This window comes from Anopheles ziemanni, chromosome 3 (genome assembly GCF_943734765.1).
Source record: "Anopheles ziemanni chromosome 3, idAnoZiCoDA_A2_x.2, whole genome shotgun sequence".
Lineage (NCBI taxonomy): Eukaryota > Metazoa > Arthropoda > Insecta > Diptera > Culicidae > Anopheles > Anopheles ziemanni.
The window spans coordinates 59,710,508-59,728,558 of record NC_080706.1 but is presented as its reverse complement, the minus strand read 5'-3'; the positions used below and the strand labels follow the sequence as shown (position 1 = coordinate 59,728,558).

At 43.1% G+C, this 18,051-nt stretch overlaps 1 protein-coding gene across 1 annotated transcript; it reads left to right on the top strand.

Moving 5' to 3' along the window:
• Window positions 1-14,625: 14,625 nt before the first annotated feature.
• On the top strand, window positions 14,626-17,292 carry LOC131287352 (synaptic vesicle glycoprotein 2C-like). Its single transcript, XM_058316394.1, has 5 exons — window positions 14,626-14,745; window positions 14,817-15,393; window positions 15,477-15,625; window positions 15,696-16,515; window positions 16,581-17,292. The coding sequence occupies exons 1-5, from the start codon at window positions 14,709-14,711 to the stop codon at window positions 16,762-16,764; spliced, it is 1,767 nt and encodes a 588-aa protein (XP_058172377.1). The 5' UTR covers window positions 14,626-14,708; the 3' UTR covers window positions 16,765-17,292.
• Window positions 17,293-18,051: the final 759 nt, after the last annotated feature.

The window sequence follows — 18,051 nt, the reverse complement described above, 5'->3', positions numbered from 1 at the left end:
ATCAAGTGTAAACTGTATTAATTTTCTTCTGCTGGATGTGAATCCCAAAGTGATTGAGAGAGTCAAAACCTGCGCATCCGTTTAATTCAACGTCTACGCGAAGATCTATTAGTTCACTTGACCCTGCGATCATTAATACAATCGATATTTTTGTTACGTGCGCACCGGGGATCAACCGGGTTGATTTAAGGTGAATAAGATTGAATGATTTTTCGATTTCGAGGAAAACACTGATGTGTTTTGTGATTGTAAATAGCGTCGTTTGTAGCTCCAAAGAGAAAAAGTATCAAACAGCAGATGATAGCGAGTGAAGGGTTATACGGAACGGAAAAAAGCATCACCAAAATACCGATTTGGTTGTATGCAGTAACTACTTCAGAGTAAATACTTCGTACTAAACATTCACGCAAAGAACAACGTACGCAGATAGAATTACATCCGGACGTGTGAACAACGTAGGAATAGTGGAACCGGTACGAGAATTCTCTCCCCGGATGTTCAATAGGTTGAAGACAGCTTTGGTATTTAAGAAAAAGTAGTGGAGCGAACGAAAACTAGCCAGCAAAACTCGTGCGTATTAAGTGTATGTATGTATAGTGATGAATGGATGGAAATTGGTAGCGAACAAAGCGATATATGCGGAAAACGAACAAAAAAATAATAAACAAATAACAGAAAAAGAAATAAACAATACAGAGTATGGAAGGATAGTAATAGCGAAGAAAGTTAAAGGTATATATACATATATATAGAATGACCTATATATATACATATTAGTGAAATCGTGAATTTACACTAATGAAAGCAAAACGTGATCAAATATATTGCAGAGAAACTAAAAACAACAAAATAGTAAGATCTAATTCCATTTTAAACTTCGAAATGTTCACATATCACAGACTTAAGGTTGAGCAACACAATATGACCAGCACACCTGGGAACCGTTGGTAGGGATTTGTATCAGCTTTTTCTCTTGATTTTGATAAGTACTTCCTCTGGCGCTAACATTTCCTTCTGCACCTTTATTACAGTTCAAAACACGGCACTAGATTACCCAAATAGTTTATTCGCGTAGAACTGAAGTGTTAAGCAGTTGCAAACTACTGATCATTATATTCTCGGTTGTGATCATTTGGTTCGGTCGGAAGGCTACACTATGGAAGCTAATTTGTTGCAAAGCGGCGTTGCAACGGTTTCGGAGTGCACCCCAATGCAATCGCTCATCCACAAAGATTAACTATAACGTCGCGAATGGACAGCGCGATCACCGAAGCTTCCGCCGGTAGCGTGGGTATGCGGTGATCAGAACATTAATGTAATGGATTAGTTTGTGGCGTAAACGATTGTACCGTGGACGGCACCACCAACGACAATAACGACGTCAACGACGACGACTACGATGAGCAACAAATAACAACATAATAATGGTTTACTCGCTTTTTGTCGCTACAGATTCAAACCAGCCCTTCCACTCTGGTCCCATTCCGTGTTCTGACTCGGCACCGCGCGTAACATGTGGAAGTGTGGAAATGCATATATTATACAGCGGCCTATGCCGTGGTCGTTTGCCAACGGGTTCACTATCGGTGCAGCTCGGGTGGCACGCCGGGTTGTGCGAGCCGATTGGGCATTGTTATTGGATTACTCGTTGTTGAATTCGCTTCGAACGATGGAACAGCTGTCGTTAAGCGTAAGCGGGAGCGGGTTTGTGGGTTTGCGAAGAGGAACAGAACCCCACCATGTGGTGGACATGAGATATATACACAAACATTCAGAGACGAGGTTTTTGCGGCAAGTAGTGGTAGCTTCCTTCTGGTTGAACATTTCTAGACCTGTGGTACACTTTTGGTGGATCGTCGGGACAGAAGTTAGCCTGCTAGTGTCAGGTGGTCGACGGTTTCGTATAGGGAAAAGTTTGGATCTGCTGGCCCATCGGAAGATTACTATCAAAACGCGCGATAGCCTCCAGAAAACGGAATACGAATGGCTTCAAGTTATTCGTTTAGTTATCGCTTATCAATAGTGGTTTCAGTTGTTTCCGGAATTTCCCGATCCGGTACAAAACGGAGTCAATAGTGGTGTCAGTTGCTTCCGGAATTTCCCCAATCCGGTATGAGACGGAGTGCCAAGTGATCTTCCCTCGCATGAACCATCATTTGTTGACGCAATATCAAGGTAATATTCAGTAGAGTGTCCTTCAGTTATAACATTTAACGAATCACAGCGCGTATTGTGAGTGTCCTGTTCATTTTTCGTGTGTTTTTCGCAATACCTCCGTTCGGTAACTGCTTTTTTGGGTACTTAAACGCGAACACCACTTGATTTGCGGGTCGGCTGGTGGCCGATAACAACAGGTGAGCAGGGAACAACGGACAAGACCACAAAAAACACTTACTTTTGTGCCATTGCGAGGTGGTAGCGGGATGGCGGGAAAGCGGGCACGCGCCAAACGGTGTTGACACATTAACACCGTCCGATCACGCCTTTGTCGCTGCATTAGGGTTGCCATTTATACAACAGGACAGAAGATCGGGCCGGTCGATAATTGTATCGACAAATATCGCAAAAGGTCTCCGGCGTGGATTGATTTGGTTTTTGTATGTTCGAAAAAATTCATCACCACTCGTGAGTCATCCCCGGGAGCATGGCGGGATTCACTCGGTCGACCACCCATCGACGGTCCGTGGGCCTTTGTTTTTGTCCCTCGATGGATGAGAGCGATGGATTGGCCAATGTCGTTTTCGGATCTGTACGTATTGAACCAAAAGTAAACAACAATCGAAGGCTAAAGTACTGTTTTGCGTTCCGCTTTCGACTGCAACCGGCCGGTGTGCTAATCCTACCCGCGGCCTCGCAGTAAAAGTGAAACCCTCCCATGTAATCTCGACCCTTGCACGGAGCTGCTACTTTCTAGAAATAAATAAACGGAAATATGTAGTATGCAAAACAGTACTAGTTACACCTGTGGTGTCGGCCGGCTGTTATGCCGTAGCTTTCCATCCAAACCCCTTGGGAGAAGCCCGTGTTAGTAGCAAGCACGTGTTTGCTTATCTAAACAAAAGTGCTAAAGCTTGGATTGCCGCATTGTCGCCAACGTCGCTAAATTGTGTGATACTTCAGCATACTATGACAGATTCTTAGCGCAGTAATAACATGGTTTGCGCTTGTAAGATTTGTATTGTTGCGTTATAGTTATTCGAATTATAACATGTTTAAAATTGGAAACATTGTGCTGCTTATCCACGATATTGGGACTTCCCATTATCCTCGTACAAAAAACTGTCGTTAATCCAGAGTACGACTTTTCTTTCTTTTACCATCGTAATCGTTATTTTTCTATCTCGCTATAAGTTTTGCTATGTATATATGATGAATGATATACATTACATCTAAATCTATAAATTAATGTGGTCTATAAACCCGATTGTCGTCTTCCTTGTCCTATCCAACCGAAGCAAGTAGAGGTCTTTATTTTCTGGATCATTCTTGTGTGGGTTTACCGCTGGACAGTATCTCTTCCAAAAACAGGCCAACCCGCAGGCGGCAGTTTGCGTAGACGAAGCCCAACGGGGGTAAAAAACCAACAACTGTCACTCAACGTCGCCTAGCGTCGTCACCCGGGAAATCACGTGAAACGTGATTGTGGCCGTGAATCACTGGGCGCGCGGCTAATTTCCTACCGCTAGCGGAGCTGTTGGTTCCGATGTTCATAGCTGCAAACTATTCTAATTGCAAGTGCAATGTACATCTTTTCTAAATAACTACACCAACGCGGCAAAGATTGACCATGGTAACCAATCAGTGTTTACCGCCTTCGGTGAATCGGGTGAAACATCTAAAACGGGCAGAATTCTGTCGTAGGATAGTTTTGTACATTGTATTTGTAAACTATTCCCGGCATCCACTATGAGATGCAGGCGACATGGGGGATAAATACTGAGGCTCTCAGCGTGATCGGCTTTTCCGAGCGCGGGGTTTAGACGTATCGCATACGGTTGTCGTACGATAACGCCACCGAGATCAGAGAGCGTAGAGCGAGATCAGCAAAAAAAAATCTGCGAGGCAACATCTGGGATCAGCCGTTCAATTGAGACAAATTGAATTAGATGGGGTGACAAATTTAGATGGCGAATAATTTGATTATCCTTCTCCAGGTCTCGTTGGGATTGAGCCAGGCTAAGGTTGTTCGGTTGCCGACCAGCCTGTTATGAACCGCGCAAAAGCACACACGCTTCCCCAAAATGATACACGTATATACAATTCCGGCTGAACCCGCGCGGGAAAATTCCAGTTTGCGGCGGATACATCCTATCGGTGTAGGTGGGAGCTCTCGAGCCACAAGGTTAACCGAAAACGCGCACAGGTTGTACGTACACGCAGTTGTTGCCACTTTTAAGTAGCCGTTTCTACAATTAACTATGTGCAGATTTATCGTACATCAATCAGCTACAGCTCACCAAAGTATCACTGGCGAAAACTGGTTTTAGCTAAATAATTTATATTAGTGCTTATGGTCGTTTTTCCGATTCTTTTCTGACTTATTGATTTGATCAAATAGCACGAAAATTGCATCCTATTTCATATGAAAGATAGAAGGGGGTAATTGAATTTCACAATTTAATTGCATAAAGATTTTATCCTGTACAAAACTCTTAAATAATTAAAATAAAATACCATTTTTAAATTAACCCATTCGAGCATGATACAGCAACAAGGATCCACGCCGAATGGTTGTTTTCTCTCTAGCGTCGATTCCTTTCGAATATCTACTGCTTGATAAAGCATGCCTGCAAGGTCCTACAATTACCACAAAGGTATCATCTCTCTGTACACGCTATTTGTACAGCTGATGGTCTCATGTTCTCAGTGGCTTGTTTGCGTACAAGACCCCAGCCGCACACGCTCGAGGCCCTAGCTACCATACCGTTCTCCCAATGAAAGCACATTGGATGCTGTAGTGACTGGCAAAATTTGCAGAAGACCATTTTCAAGGGAAACCAGCAACTGAGTGTGAGTTTTCTTCCTCAGCTCAGCTTTAGAGAGCAATATTTAGGGATTAGAACCATTGTTTCTCTCAGTAGAAACGCCTTCACAGCGACCCGATCGTGATTGGTGTGGTCCAACGCAATAAGTTGGACGCTCGATCCATCGTTAGGAGTAAGTACACACGACACTCGTGAGGAAGTAAAAAGTTCAGATTGGGGAAAAACAAGTTTATAAATATCTGTACAAACATTCGAATCTCTGTGACGTCCCTTTGGTTGCCAGATCCGACAATGCGCTATCTATGTTAGCCCAAGCGATACAGCGGTCTTATCGTGGTTTAGTGTGAATGTGTAATTCGAGATCCTTGCAGCCAGCGGATTGAGATCGACCGGAGTGGCCAGCATTAAGGCCCATTAGGAGCGGTTGGTTTTTGTAATCACGTTGCTTCGGCGATTTTAGTCACCACGTGTAGCGTGCTGATACTGTTTGTAGAATGATAGCAAGGTGTACTATCTTGTTGATCTCGTCATGTCAGCACGCTGCTCCTCTTGTGGACCAAAGACCAGTATAAAAGGGGTACGCCGGTAGCAATCCTACCTTTCGAGGTTTGCTTGCAAACCCCGTACGCGTTTCATACGCCTGGACAGAGTTGCACAAGTTGCAGAAGCTAAGTGACAGTTGCGCACGGTGTAGTGGAATACTGCCATAACCAGGAGCAGGGGACGATTAGTGTCGAAAAACGGTGCGCCTTTAAAGTAGCCAGCAAGTAAGTAAAACACAATTTTTAACGCAGGAAATAATTAAATTAATACATTCTACACGTTCCGGGAAATTAATGCAACAGCACGTTTGGTAGGCAGCTGTGGACATAAACTCATCCACTTGTAGAACAAAAGTAGTTTCAATACCGAATTCATTTAATATTTTACTGTTTGCTTCCCGGTCCGCGAGTACTACTCGAAGTAGACCTAAACAGTTGTATTATAATGAGAAAATGTTGCGTACTCATGGATCGGTCATACATTGAGGATTAGTTTTCCAACAAGCTATTCAATCGCGATGGCACTGGAAAAGCCGTTCCGGGCTGCTGTGTAAACAAAAACACTGTCATCGATGATTCATGCAGACGACACGATAAATGTCAGGGACGAACCTGAAGCGCCACTATCACACTTAACCACATGGTGATGTATTGCGATCACACGAAATCAGCCACTAATTGTTGCTAAATTTCCACCCAACCGAAAAGCTGCTAATTGTTTGCTACCGTAGGCCAAGGATGGTGAGATTTGTTACCTCTTTATTTTGTGGAGAGGACTCAGGAACACTTCTGCCCAAGCCAAGTGACGCAGAGAAGGGTTGTAAATGAAACAATAATTTGAACCGGTTTTTGGGTTTACCATTTGGTGATCCTTGTGATTTCGGTGTAAATAGTAGCACCGGATTTTGCGCAATATCTCACTAGGTGTGCGCACGTACAGAAATGATTCTACGCCGTGTTAGTAACGGTGCGTCATCCCCCCTTCGGTACCATCTACAACAACGATCGCTCTCGGGAGAATCCAGTACGATTAGAAAGCAGACGCTAAGTGCCATGATGTTCAGGTCCTAGATTATCTTCAGCGTTTTACTCCATTTCGCTCACTGCCCGCCGGGGTGGAGGCTAAAAGACTAATTGGCCGGCTGGCGGCTGTCCCGGTTAAAGTGGAATTTGCGTGTCATCCGCAGGCTCACGGAAGAAGATTTAGCGAGTATGGCCTCGACTACGGCCATTTGAAGCATTTCACCTGTCTCGCTAATGAGTTACGTAGGACACGTTTCTTTTCACTTTCCGAACCTTACCTCACTCGATAGTGTGCGAAATCTCTTGGTGACTTCCCCCAAAGGGTTGCAGTCATGAACCTCATATACTGCAATGCCAGACGGGTAGCTTGTAGTGGCATTGCAATTAGAAAAATATTCCCTTGTTGAACATGCTAGGACGGCGCTACGGCGTACGATCACGCACGTGAGCGTTCGTCTGGAAACCCGACTGCTCGTGGACTATAATTTGTGGGAATTGTGTGAACCAAGACGTTAGCGGGCAGCTGCAGGTGAAGCGCCTATTGCTTCCGTTCTCCCGCTCTAGGCCGATGTTCCGTAGAGTTACGGACTTGATCTTGCTCATGTACTTTGGCACTGCGGAAGAACAGAACATATGAAAGAAACACATCTCAACTACATGACCCCGGAGGTTGAAGCGTTAAAAGTGAGCGCAAGCCTTCGTAGAGACAGTGTTAATGATCTTCCAATCCTCGTCAGTTGCGCATTTTACATTAATAATCAATCACTACTTTGCATGGAGCCAGAAACAATGGCATCCATGAGGGGGTGGAGTGAATTTAAAAAAATATTCCCGTTTGTCACGTATCGAATTTTTGCTTCAACGGTGCGCCAAACATGTTCGATTTAAGATTTTATGGAGTTTTTAGTACGTCATTCCTGATACAGGTTATTTGTGCCTTGAATAACAATTAAACACGTGTTCACCATTTTCTTAGATATAAGATCTTCTTCTTCTTCTTGGCGTCCCGACCGTATTTGGTCATGGTCAATACTGCCCTTTTTTAAGGGCCTACAAGACTTTTACCTTTTGTGTACGTGGATAGTCAGTCCTCTCGTACAGGGGAGAGTCCGGTCTCGGTTGGGATTCGAACCCACGCCGTCGAGGTGCGCTGTCGCGAACTCCCTTTGTTCTTCATTTATTCAGTTACATTATTTATTCGTGTATCCTTTGTTATCCAGTAACATTATATATTCGTGTTAAATATTAACGCATTTTATAATATTTGTAAGATAGAAATTAAAGGACCAACTAAATCGTAAAATTTGAAAAAGTGATGGAAATATTTAAAAAAAACCATTGACGCCATGCCCGTACGGTTGATTAGCTAGTGATTCTCTGTATAAGAGGACTAAAAGGGCTCTAAAAGTCTAAAACAATTCTTATCATAAACTATACAAATGGATAAAATATTAGGTAATAATTGACTGAAATAAGCACAGCTACCTATAAAGTTATCTAATTTGTAGTGACATAAAAATTCATGTGAAAATTATCCTCGATAATTCCAACGTTCAATCGACCTTGATATAAGGGTCGGATTTGCTCATGAAATGTACCATCTCTTATTCACATAAACTGTTTTAACCTAGTGAATCGTACGCTTGTGGTCCCCATGGAGGAGTCATTTATTGTGGAATAAAATCATCTGGAACTTTGCTGTTGACACTACACTGCCATTCTCGATCACCTCTGACGGTGGATGGTCTGAGTGATTCATATCGCAGCGTAATACTCTTATATGTCGACCGTCCGACCTACGGTGATTGGATTCGTAAAGAAGCACAGCATTTCTCCGATGCAGAACAGCGGTCCAAACGGATGTTTCAATTTCTTCCCAAGTGTCTACACTGTCGTACGCCGCAAATCCAAACAGCAACCAGGGTCACGGCGGGTGGTTATGGTAGTGCGCTAGGAAGTGTCCTCGTTTCATAACACCATCACCAACATGCTGACTGGCCACTACAATGGCGTTTGGTACTAAAATCTTCGCTTAGTGCGCATATCGTTGATAGACAGCCCTCTCCGGCGTAGTAACCTAACTTATGCTAGAGCATCCCTCATGGCGTATCCGATGAAAAATTCGAACATACCAAGCACATCTCAGTTTGTGTGTGATAACTCCGATAAGCTGCAGCCACAGCTATGGAAAGGGGATGAAGAACGACAACAACGTCGGTCGACGTCTGCGTCATACCGGTTGGCGGCGTATTGATACATCTGATCTATTCCGCTGGCTCCGCGAGAGGCTGCCGCCGTTCGATCGATCCCACCCGTCGTCAGTTGGAAAGATTTCTTTGGTCGATCCAGAGGCGCGCGGCGTACGGTAGCGAGTTGTGTGCAGCCAGTCAACGTCGACACTCTTCATAGTATCTCGCGTTTGTCTCTATGTGTGCCAGGTCCAGCTTTGTGTTGGAGTTCCCTTTCCATCGCAACTTGCTCCCGTGGATGTATAAGCCACTACTCCTACTAGCGCGCGCCGCGTAGTCATCGTTAGGACAAGTGACAAGAAGTTGCAGGATCTGCAATCAGTCAGACTTTCGGTGTTCGCTCTGTAAGGCCGTTGTTGCTCCACAGCTGTTAGTGCTCGCACATATCGCACCTTGGAAGTGTCGTGAGCATTTTTTCGTTTGTTTGTTTGTTTAGTTTTATCGCTCGTGTGTTGAAGAGTGTTCATGTTTGCTGCACGTGGTTGCATCTATTCAGCATCCCTTAATCCATATTGGATGTGCTGGGCCAGCGATCTTATTTAAAACGCGCGTGACCTAAAATTAACGTTAAAATAAAATTAAATGAAAATATCAAAGAAACCGGCGTTGTGACACGCATACCTCCTTAAAACACAAAAAATATTAGAAAAAGCCGATAGGTGCGCGTTGTGCGATTTTTTGTGACGTATCCTTCTGAGCTGATTATCCGGTAGCGGTCGCCGAAGTTTTCCCTCGAACAAGCAGTGTTAATGTGGTTCGCACCGTCACTACTATTCTCGACATTGTGCGAAAGTGTTTTCAACCCAACAGCAGTATTGTGACGACCGTGGGTGATCAGATCAGAACAGATCTGTTGCTCGTGTTATCACAGGTAGGTTTAGTTGATTTAGTTTCTAGAACGAACTAAGCGTATTCCATCATCTAGGATATAAATTTGCTCAGATAGTAAGAGGTGACAAACAACAGTAAACATTAGTGTGTAGATCGACACCATCGAGCCATTGATCCGACGATTGATATGGATCCATCAGTTTCGCACAGCATAAGTGTATATGAGGTTCCCTCCAACCTGCAGCCGGGGACACTCAACCTCGATCGAAAGATCTCCCACGCTCTTGGCCATGGGGGGTTTCGAGCGTGAGGCGTTAGATGGACGTCCACAGTCTTGCGCCTACCCAGCCGCGTCGTGTTTGAGTGTAGGTGATCGCCAATTGTTCGCCGCTAATCTTGTGCCGCTGTGAAATTATTCGGAAAGCACGGGAACCTGAAGTAGTAACCGAATTTTGCAACTACCTCGGTGTGCGAGCGGGTATTTTAAAATTCCCACTTCACGGAAATGAGTTCGCGCCACTATTGCGGGACCGATTGTTCTACGTGCCGGAATCGAGTGATGCATAGGACGATACGCGTGGAACTCGCATGAAGATAACCGATCTTATTGATACATATTGGTGTGTTTGTTGTACTGACGCCACGGCAAACAGAATTGGTTCCATAAGACTATCATCTTGTTCTGCGTCTACGCTATGTGCTACGGTACAGTAATCTATCTGTTTGAACAGTGATGGGCTCAATGTAAGACATTGAACCGCTCGGTATCCCGCAGATAGATAATGGCAATGTTTGAACACCATGATCCACCAAATTTTCCAATCATTGGAGCTACTGTTCTCATTGAATAATTTAAAGGACGGTCGAAGTGAAAACATCCTGTTTTTGGAATAGTGCCGAGACCCTCATAGTATAATTGCGCTTAAAAGCGATAGCCAAAAACCACGTGGTCTCTGGTATTTTAAATATATTTATTGTGAATAATGATTGAATATGCTTCTCTCTTTAGCTCATAGGGCAGAAGTTACATAGCGCACCCTAAATGAAAATTGTCAGGCAAAGCTACAACGTTCTGTAAGCATTAGTGTGCTGTCGAACGTAATGTATTTGTGTATGATGTGTCATAGAAAGATTGGAATATATCTTTACACAATAAAATATATAGCAGTAGCTTGTTTTATTTTTTACGATTACGGATTTTCCAAAATAACGCACAAGTAAAACTAAGGTACTGGAAGGTACATCCACGTTTGTCATCTAAATTTACATAAGTTAAAACTGATTTTTTGTTGTGAGGTTTCTATTTAATGATAAGAAATAAATAAATCTAACTATGTTTCGCAATTACGAAGCACGAAAGGTTTGATCATGTCAAAAGAATAGTTTAAAAATCATTACAATGTGCAATCAAAACCTCGTCGGAACTGTAGCAGATTCTAATTTTGATTATAAATTAGCTTCTTAGGATCATCAATTAATTATATTAAATGTAGCATAACAGTATCGAAAACCTCGATTGTGCTATTTACAATAATAAATCTATTATAAAATTATTATTGCATTATTATTCCATACAATATTATAATATGTATCTTCCCATCACAACCTACCAACCTACCAACCTCTACTAACCAACCTAAATATTCTTTAAAAAGCATGTATTTGTTAGAATGTATAACATATTAGGGGTTGTAATTTTGTAAATTGTATGCATTTTCTAAATTTTTTGATAAATCTCACAGTTGTCCTAAAATTTATAGCACTAAGTTATCATTTATATATGAAGTGTCCTTTTCCTCTAAAAATTAAATCATAAAATAAACTGAATTGTCACGATTTTGATATAGTTTGATGTGAACGACGTACATACATAGTTCCGTTCCGTTAATAGTATTACTTGAACGTCTGGTGGTTGGAGCTCGCTGTAAGAGTCAATGTGATAGGTACAATGAGTATTATAGTATTCTTACATTTGAACAGCTTTTGGTATAATTTCGACAAACGTGAACCCTACGTGTCTTTTCTACCATTTCTCGGTACCATTTGCAATTCACCTTCATCGCTGGTAATCATTTTCGATTGAAGACCGCTCTACTTAAGCCAGACCGAATAGCTACATGCGGCACGGATTAAGATGTCCGGCAATTGACGAGATGACAAAATACTGGGCTGAAGCGGCATTTCGTCAACGGTCTGTCACTTCCTACTCGGACCACCAAATAGCATAGCGTTCCGGTCGTGCGCCGTGCGCCTGCGGAATGGGATAATTTGATGATTTAATTAGCAAAACAAATTTTCTAATCAATGGCCACCCACTAAACCCTCCGAAGGGAGGCGTGCGTTGCAGTGTACGTGCGGCAAAGCACGCACTTGACCGCTAAAAATCTACCCTTTCGCGCCCTTTGAGGTAGTCTCCCCGACGGTTTAGGCAGGCCGGACTAGCCGATGCCGGAATCAGAACCAGTTGTAAAGCATCTCGGATCCATCCGGTAGTTCGAGGAAAAATGGCGGTTCAATTATTGGGGCCAGATTAAGCAACCTTCCGCACGAATCTCAGACTGTGAACGGTGTTTCGTTACAAGCGAGGTCTCATGGGGTTACTGTGGGAGAGATCTATTGTTTTGAAGAGACTAGTCGTGATGGAGGGGCCGCATTGCCAGACGTTGTTGCCGAAGTGTTAAAATCAATGTTACGACAAACATCTGATCATGCCGAACGTACGTTGCGTGGTTTGGAAATAAATATCTCGAACCATGGATTTACACAACGAATGCACGATACAAGGCTCTACATGGAGTTACATTTTCAAAAGTCAGGGCTGTACATTTGCAAAAGTCAGTATCTATTACTTTTAATCCCTCCGTTTGGCAAGGTTGGCTACTGAATAGTCCAGTTTACGGTCCTGTTTTCGTGGCTGGTTTGAACCAGATTTTGAAACAGACTCCGTCTACCGCTATCGGCTACGTTCGCTGGCCAATTATAATCCGATTGCTTTTAGAATGTGTCAACTACCTTTTTATGACCATAAAATACAGCCCATTCAATCTGGTTTCTGTCAGTTTCTACCGCATATTCATCTCATCACGTTAGCAAATTCTTTTAACCTTGCATATATTCCGCAATAAACAAAATGCACATAACATAAAAGTTGTAGCAATTGATTTACATTTTGCTAATTGAGTTGAGTGTAGAGCGAAGAATAATGATTTCCACGTCAACTATGCTTTCCCACGGGCCTCTCGGCCAGTCTTCTCGGATGTACTGGTTGTGTGAACGTGTCTGGTTTTTCGGTGTAGCGTGAAATCTGGTGCTCGGGATAACATGTCGGGCTGAGCAAAATGCGAAAAGCCTAAGCACTCACTTGGCCAGCAAGTTGTTAAGCTGCCAATCCACACGAGTCCAACGAACGATTGACGTAAACCCGCTACCCTGTCGGATCTGCATTTGCATAGTGGATATGATTTGCAATAAATACTTCCATGCGTAGACAAGCATTCGAGACAAACCGTGACGAGCTAATTTACAGAGATATATGATTCAATTTGGGTTTATTTGTTTACTTTTATTTGCTTTTTTATATCGTCTTAACCTAATATTTTTTCACATCACATCGTAACGTCTTTTTTGGTTTATTTTCAAATATAAACAATAATCCATTAGTTGTTTGATATTTCCATTGTGAACAAATATAATACATTCATTTAAATCAACATAGTTTTCAGACTCCTTTTGCTTAACATCTCTAAGTACTTGTACTCTAAGTAATTGTAGATCACTTATTTTATGTCACACAGTTATTTCTAGGATGGGGTTTCGGGTTTTTCTATAGGAAATTAATAAACATTGTAGTTAGTGACATTTTAGGCAGTTGACACTCAGTGGATTCGACTTTTAGATATTGAACATTTAAGACGTATTTTCCCTTTTTTTCGTACTTGTTAAATTTATCCTTTTTATGACTTATTTGGTTAAAATAGAAATTATATGTAATTCACCCAAGTTTTAGTGCATGCCTAAGGTATCAACATCTTTATAAAAAGTTCAAAAAGGATATAGGGTGAATATTTAGAAAACATTACTTAGGATTGATGGGATACGTTTGTTTGTAACATTCTATTTAATAACACAACGATATCATTACTGTTTAGTAGTAAAATATGCAACAATAACAGGAGCTATGGCTTTAAACGCATGTGAATCATTCCCGGAAAAGTTTGCACAACAAGGCGGTTGTTCGTGTTTTGAACCTTTCTAGGTCTTTGCGAGAAAGAAATTGAAATTGAAACAACGTTCAATTACATCTTCAGCGATGATTTTAGACACGCGGCGAACCGTTTGATTACTAGTTGAGTAGAATTTCATTAATCCATTTTTACAACACTTTACACCTAGAGTGACATCATTACCTCCAACCGCCATTAGTAAGGGCCAGCTCCTCTGGCAAAACAAATTACAACACCGGACGCGCAAATCTATCGATGGCGGGGTAGCGGGGGTGATAGTGGTTCCGGCCTGGAAACTGTTTGGTACAGTCATAATTTACGGATGATGAACTAAATGACCGTAAATGATAAAATATTCTTCGGTCCGTGATGATTTATTAATGCCGAACTGGTTTGTTCTACGGAGCTCGATTACGCGTTCGGATCGGTGGCTGTCGATGGAGAGTTTATGTCCCCACAAATGGATTGGGTTCGAAACGTGCTAAACTTTCCTGCAGCCGGTCGTTTCTACAATCTTTTCCCGTCTATTAACTGTAAAAAAGTGATAATTGGTTGACGAGGTATGGCTACACTTGCAGTTGCTAAAACTGCTTTCACTTATCTAGTTGTATTAATTACAACATCGATTAGCTGATGTATAGCGAGTGTACATACCACATCCTAATTTACCAGTGAATTTTTGCTAAATGGTCTAATCGTGTCAAATTGATCTTAATTACTTCCCGTTTCAGTTTGCACATAGAAATAACCAAGTCTTGTTTCAAGTGAGAGACGTTAACCTAGTGATCATATCTGAGGTTGATTTATTTTGGTTCAGAAACACCGTCAGTAAACAACACTTCTCGCCTACATAGGATGGTAGAAGGTGACACCGATCAGAACCACTCAAAATGTAAGCGTTAGCTAGAAAATGAACTGTTCGGTCGTTTTGAAAACCATAACTTCACTTTACTCCGCCAACAGATACCGATGTAAAGGACGACAGAGTAGCGAACGGTGACAGCAAGGATCATCCGTTGGCGGGAGTCGATCCAGTCTCCCTGACCACCCAGCAGCAGCAGCAACAACTAAGCTTGCACGGACCGTTGAACGGTGCCAGTGGAGATCGTGCCCTCGTCAGCAAGCAGAGTGAGGCAAAGGGTGGCGTGGCTGCGGACCCCGAGAGGGGCGCCTACTCGATCAAGGCTGACTTCGAGCAGGCGATAGAGCTTACTGGTTATGGCAGATTCCACTACATCCTGCTAGCAATATGTGGTCTCGTGAGCACCAGCGAGGAGATGGACGTCATCTCGATGTCGTTCATTCTGCCCTCGGCTCAGTGCGACCTCGACCTGAACACCCAAAGCAAGGGCTGGCTGAACTCGATCATCTTCATCGGCATGATGTTTGGCGCGTATATCTGGGGAAGCGTTGCCGACTCGCTGGGTAGAAAGAAAGTACTAATCGTGATATCCATCATGAACGCGCTCTGCATCGTGGCGTCTTCCTTCTCGCAGAACTATGAGGTGTTTATGGTGTTCCGTTTTCTCAATGGAGTCGCGTAAGTGGATCCGGTCAAACAACTGCCTCCGGGAGCTGACTCTGTAAATGAATCCCTTTGATTGATTTTCCTAACACCTGCAGGTTAGGCGGCAGTGGTCCCGTAATTTGGCCGTACTTTGCCGAATTCCAGCCCAAGTCAAAGCGTGGCTCTATGCTCAGTTTTATGGCCGCTTTTTGGACGATAGGAAACCTCCTCGTGGCCGGGCTCGCCTGGTTAATCATCCCTACTGGTGAGTCATCGAAGGAGATATCGCAAGCATCGAAATGGTTGTTTAACCGTTTATTTATCTTTCATTGTAGGAATTGGCATTACTACTCCCGCTTTTACGTATAATTCATGGCGTATATTCCTGCTCGTTTGCTCGATTCCCTCGTTCATCGTGGCCGCGTTGCTACTGTACCTACCGGAGTCGCCCAAGTTCTTGCTATCCCAGGGTAAGATCGACGAAGCGATGGCCATCTTCCGCGGCATCTACGTTACGAACACGGGCAAAACGAAGGACCAGTACCCGGTCAAGGAGCTGCTGATCGATGAGAAGCTGCGCGAAGAGCTCGAGGCCGTCACGAAACCGATCAAAAACAAGTACAAGCGCATGCTGTATGACATCCTGGACAACAGCAAGCAGGTGTTTATGTCGCCAATTCTAAAGTTCACCATCATCTCGATCACGATCAACTTCACGTTCCACATCGGCTACTACGGGCTGATGATGTGGTTCCCGGAACTGTTCAATCGCTTCGACGAGTTCACACGGGCACATCCGGGCGTGGAAGATGCATCCGTGTGCCAGGTGACGGATTACGTGGTCGGGATGGGCTCGCACTCGCAGTCCGGCGTCTGTTCGGCCACCATTCCGAGCACGGTGTTTATGGAGTCGCTTATTACCGTAGCCGCCGCCTTGCCGGCCAATATCGTGGCCGTACTGGGGATGGATCGGTTAGGCAGGAAGTTTTTCCTCGTCTTCAGCACAATGGCCGCCGGCGCTTGCTCCGCGTCGATGTACTTTGTTACCAACCAGCACCAAAATCTCGCCGTATCGGCCGTGTTCAGTGGAGTCATCTCGATGGGTAACGCCTCGCTGGATTGCCTGATTACGGAAGTGTTTCCAACGAATTTACGGTAAATCGACATTAGTCACACACTTCCCTTGAATTTGGTCTGATTTCGTTTCCATTTTATTGCAGTGCTACCGGAGTGGCGATATCGATGGTGGCCGCCCGATTGGGAGGTATTATCGGCAATGTGGTGATAGCCACTCTGCTCGATCTCTACTGTCCCGCACCAACGTTCATCGTGGCCGTCCTACTAGCCGGTGGGGGTCTGATGTGCCTGTTCTTACCGAACACAACTCGGACCGCACTTTCCTAATAGAGGACGTGTTTGGGAGCGGCAAATCGCCCGCATCAACGCTCGGACACTTTGGCGGGTGTTGGTGCATACAACGATGAGTCGCTCGAGTATCTGGAAGCTGAGTCACTCGAATTTTTTTGTTGATTGTTTTAACATGATTATTAGATAAAATTTTCCCGATTTTGTTATGTGTGCTGTAAATTGAAGTGCAGGAGTGTGAAGAGATTTAAAATAAGATATCCCGCAACGTAGGAAAATCTGTTCCTATTTCTGAAAAGCATAAAAAATCCATTGCAGGCCCTACTGGTCGAATCAGGTGTACCTTTTCACCACACATTCCTTACCTGATCAAATCAAGTGTTTATCAACTGTCAGTTCATCGCCGTGTAGTAGGTACAACTTGTGAATCTTATGTAGCAATCGCTTGAAGAATTTACTATAAAGGCAAGTGGGAATGCTAAACTTAATTTTAAATAACTGGTAAGCCTAACGCATGTTTGCATACTGGTCAATTTATGTAAATCAGAGTAGAAAATAAAAGCATAGCAAGCAGTATGGAATCGCGGTTGTACATCATTCAATAGATGAGTAAAATCGATAATCTTAAAAAGCGGCCCTATCTTATCCCATCTTGTTCTTATCTGTCCCCTCGAACAGCTTCTGAACATTAGAGACTAACACAAGGAACTATACAAATTCAATGTCCAAACTTGAAAACTTCAAGGTTAATGTTAAAACACAACACCATACCCCATGTTTCTTGATAGAGGGTCAGTAATCGATTGATTGTTTATTAAAACAGCTCATGAATATGAGTGTTCATTGCGTTTTCAGATAAAGTAAAAAGGGAACTTTTACTATTTTTTTAGCTACTTTTAGCTTTTAGACACTAAGTCTATTGATAAAAAATTTGTCAGTTGGCTCTCTATCATGATCATTGCTAATGACAAAAAGAAAATCATCATTTTTATACCAATCAATTTTTAAAAAATATATACAGTCGACTCTCGATAATTCAAACGTTCGATAATTCGAAACTCTCAACAATTCGAAGTATATCAGTAGTCCCTTGGAAAACTCTCACTATTTCGAATAAAAACAATACGATTTGGTACACTCGATAAAGCGAAGTAAAATTCGAAGCTAGGTTGCTCTCTTGACGCGATAATTCGAAGCTGTATCCACTCAACTTGCAACAATTCGAAGTTCTGAGCAAGTTGGAACGTAATAGAACGCGTCACATTGCGGGTGCCCTGTAACACTCTGTTAAACGGGGACGAAGATTTACGTCCGAATTAGACTACA

Coding starts and splice junctions, on each gene's coding strand:
- LOC131287352 (XM_058316394.1), top strand. CDS start 14,709: ATGGTAGAAGGTGACACCGATCAGAACCACTCAAAAT. Junction 15,626..15,695: donor CTGGTTAATCATCCCTACTG/GTGAGTCATCGA, acceptor CTTTCATTGTAG/GAATTGGCATTACTACTCCC. Junction 16,516..16,580: donor GTGTTTCCAACGAATTTACG/GTAAATCGACAT, acceptor ATTTTATTGCAG/TGCTACCGGAGTGGCGATAT.